The 3,652-nt window shown below is 27.8% G+C and overlaps 2 protein-coding genes across 3 annotated transcripts in view; one reads left to right on the forward strand and one right to left on the reverse strand.

The window, feature by feature from the left end:
- The window catches only part of LOC102681809, a 3,973-nt gene extending 725 nt beyond the window's left edge, over positions 1–3,248 (reverse strand). The window contains exons 1-2 of one of the 2 annotated variants that reach the window (XM_006613799.2): positions 3,114–3,248; positions 224–456 (exon numbers count right to left, since the gene is read on the reverse strand). In XM_006613799.2, the coding sequence (XP_006613862.1) occupies positions 224–456; positions 3,114–3,155 (275 nt within the window). In that variant the 5' untranslated portion in view covers positions 3,156–3,248. Of the gene's footprint in view, positions 1–223; positions 457–3,107 lie in introns of both variants that reach the window. The other variant, XM_006613798.2, reaches the window with a different exon arrangement.
- LOC102681234 overlaps positions 1–3,652 on the forward strand; it is a 75,688-nt gene that overhangs the window by 45,565 nt on the left and 26,471 nt on the right. The gene's annotated exons all lie outside the window — the stretch shown is intronic.

Consider the following 3,652-nt stretch of genomic DNA (forward strand, 5'->3'; position numbering starts at 1 on the left):
TGAATGAATAGAAATTTGTAGTTAGAAATAGAATATGAAAAAGAAAGATTATTAGTCTACTTATAAACAGCATTTCACTTAGTTTGCATATGTATTCATATTTTCTATAGAAAGAAAGCAATTTTTTTAAAAATATGTTTTGAATATATTACACAACTTGAGAAAGTCTTGTCTCATATTATTATTCACAATTAGTTTTACATGATAGAAAAAGAAATATACCTATCTACAAGTATACATTTCAACACGTTCAGTAGTGAATGCATTGAAAATACATTTCAAAGCACGTAGCAAGATTGTCAGAGGCAAAACGTGTACGCAGAGAACAGGACAACGTCTCATTTGACAAATGATATGTTCTATCTTATCGCTGTTTATCTCTTCGGTTGTAACCGGCAATCTCTCACCATCTTCAAATAAATCAGTATTCCGTCTCCGGCATCTCACGAGAAAAATCTATAACAAGAAACATTCGATGTAATTTTCTGCTTATTTTTTTCTAAATCATATTTCTTTTTTTATAATGTTGTTAGCAATTTGGTAAGTAAGGAAAAATTCATTTTAAATATTTTTTTTATTATATCAAAACTGAAAGAAAAATATATTTTTTGAAATATAAAATTCTTTTTTTAATTAGTAGTCTTAAAATCTCTTTGATATTCTCAAATATAAAAGAAAAAATATGATGATGATATTCTCAAATATAAATATATCTTATTTATACTTTCCAATTTATTAATACATTAGTAAATGAAATTTGAAAAAAATTAAATATTAAAATGTAAAGTTAGATTGCAACCAATAAATAATACTAGTGTAAACAATAATTACTAAAAAGAAATTATATACTAGGTAAATGATATATCGAGTCAAGAGTGACAAAAGCTTTGTTGTAACAATCTCATCAAGAAGAAAAAACGTGAAGTTTGTCAAATGATGAATCGTAACATAGGAAAACCGGAATTTACTTTCAGCAAGCTGGTTAATCTCTCATTGTGTTCCGTTTATGACCGTGACGGAAAGTGCACCTCTTTGTTGCCAGCCGGAAGAACGCGGAAATTCGTGCTCGAAATCGACAATCGAAATCAATAATCGAAATCAACAATTTGAAATTGCGATTGTCATTCAATCCCTTTATACTATTCTTCGTGTTCCATAAATAAATTGAGGATTTTAATCGTTGCCTATTTAGACATTTGGAATCTAAAATACAAAAAAGAAAAAATAGAAATTACTTCATTTTTAAAATTGTTTTTTTTTTCTATTTAAAATTCTATTTTTTTTAACAAAGATCATAGTCAATTTTATGTCTAAATTTATCTACATGTATCTACATGTAAATATATCTTTCGAAGTTATTTAACAACTAACTCTGATAAAATTGATTTCGTTAAGTTTTATATATATATATTTTTGAAAATGATATTCTTTGTACATACTTTGTCACAGTCAGCAATTTATGTTAGTTGCTTGAGAATTCTCCTTTAAATTCTAAAATATTTTCTTTATCAGGTATTAGAAACATTAAAGTTCTTGAGATATACTTACTATATATACTTACTATATATTTTTTTATTTGAATATTTAATTTTTTCTAAAAAAAGAAAAAATGAAAAGAAAAGAAAAGAAAAAAAAGAAGTTTAAATAAAACTTATAATAAAGTCTAAATATTAAATTAACTAAGTAATCAGATTAAAGATAATTATATTCTTTACTTCATATTCCATAAAAAATATATTATTTGGCCAATATTATAAAATATAATATTATAAAAACCAAATACAATTTGTTCACAATAATACTTCATTTTCATAATAAAAATATCATAGTCACAACATTATTATTTTTGTTTTATCAATGAACACGTGTTTCTAATGTCAACACTGATTCATACATTATCACATGTGTTCCCTTCCAAATACATAAATTAAATAGAAGAAAACAAGAAAAAAACAAAAATAATTATTTACCACTACATCAAAATAAGTATCTTCAGAGATCATTGGCTTTATTTTCTTTGCGAGTCTCACAAGAAATTTTTAATTAATAACCTAACCTCGTTGCGAAATTAATTCTAAACAACCGTGATAAACCGAACGTTCCCAGCTAATGGATAATCGCATCGTAGCTTCACTTATCATATCAATTACGAGAATGCTCGAATTATCTATGAACTGCGTCGTCATACGCGAGAAAAAATCATTGTAAATGATCGTGTCGCCGAAAGAACGCAATGCGACAAAGTTGCGTGACTCATGCACCACGGCTAATGCATTCCACCATGATGTCATAATCTTGCTCTCATGCGAGCTTCTTCCTCCTTTCAAAGAAAACCTTCGATCTTGTTTTACATAGTATTTTAGTCGTATATTCTTTCGTTTCGCTCTGTTAATCGTGTCTTTATCTTACAAATGAAAAAAGAAAAAATGGAGATATAATTTGTCGTGTCAGTGATGAAGGTTGCAGCAGAAAAACTTGAGAAAATGTAAGTGAAACTTTAGGTTACCGTTGCATGAAACTTGTTTGATTGACAGTTGGATTGATTACAATGCATTGATATGTAATTGTAGATAATTTGTTAAATGATTGGATTTTATAGAATTTTTTGTTTTATGAAAAATATACGTGATTTTTTAGAATATTGGAAAAATTATTAATTGCAAAAACTATAAATTTCAATATAATATTAAGTAAATTATAGTATAATATCTGTCAAGAAGATTTAGAAATTATAAAAGTTTTTTTTTAAACTCGATGAAATTATTAATTTAAAAACTTCATCATATAATGAAAAGAAATCATTATTTTATTTCTATACATAATAACATAATAAATGAATGTTTTGATATCCAAAGTTAACCTCAAATTATTTACCCTTTGATCACATCAAATAACTTGATTAAAAACAAAAAATATAGAAAGTTAAAAATATCAATATATTATTAGAAATAATTAAACTACTTCATATATATTATATCTTAATTAAAGATTAAATTCTCTACTGAATTAATAATTCTCGTTTAAATTTTCAAAATTTAATACGAATACGGACAAAACATATTCCTCATCGTTGCAAAGTTAAAAGAGAATTAAGAACTATTACGTACACTCACTCTCGTATCATACGTCTTTATAATCATCCTTTGCAGAGACATCAATGTTTGGAACGTGGCGATAAATCGTAATTCCAGACAAATCTACGATCGAATTCGAGGAAGAGGTGCGGTTCACGCGGGTGTAAAACGAATCGTTAAAGGATGGTTCTCACATTCGCGTGGACGATCACGGCTTTTACCGACGACGTAATTACTCGTTGCTCACTTGCGTCTATTGATCTTAAACGGAAGCAACCGGGGTCTTAGGTGTGCTTCGCACGCACGCAGCGCGCATTTTAATGGAAGACGTACCGTTTCCTCTGTACCGGAATGGATTAGTCATGACCTCCAAGAAGTTTCCCAGAAAGCTAGTGTAACGAACTCAACGACGGCACTTCGAATGACGTGTACGACGAATCATGTTTTCTACAGGAGTGTTCATGTATTACTCGTGTTGTCAACATTGATTAGATCGACAATAGCATGATGATAATTTGATTCAATTAGTTTATAAAGATAGTTTTATTTTGGTGTCGTTGATTTTATTTTTTTTTTTT

This window comes from Apis dorsata, unplaced genomic scaffold, assembly GCF_000469605.1.
Source record: "Apis dorsata unplaced genomic scaffold, Apis dorsata 1.3 scaffold_162, whole genome shotgun sequence".
Classification (NCBI taxonomy): domain Eukaryota; kingdom Metazoa; phylum Arthropoda; class Insecta; order Hymenoptera; family Apidae; genus Apis; species Apis dorsata.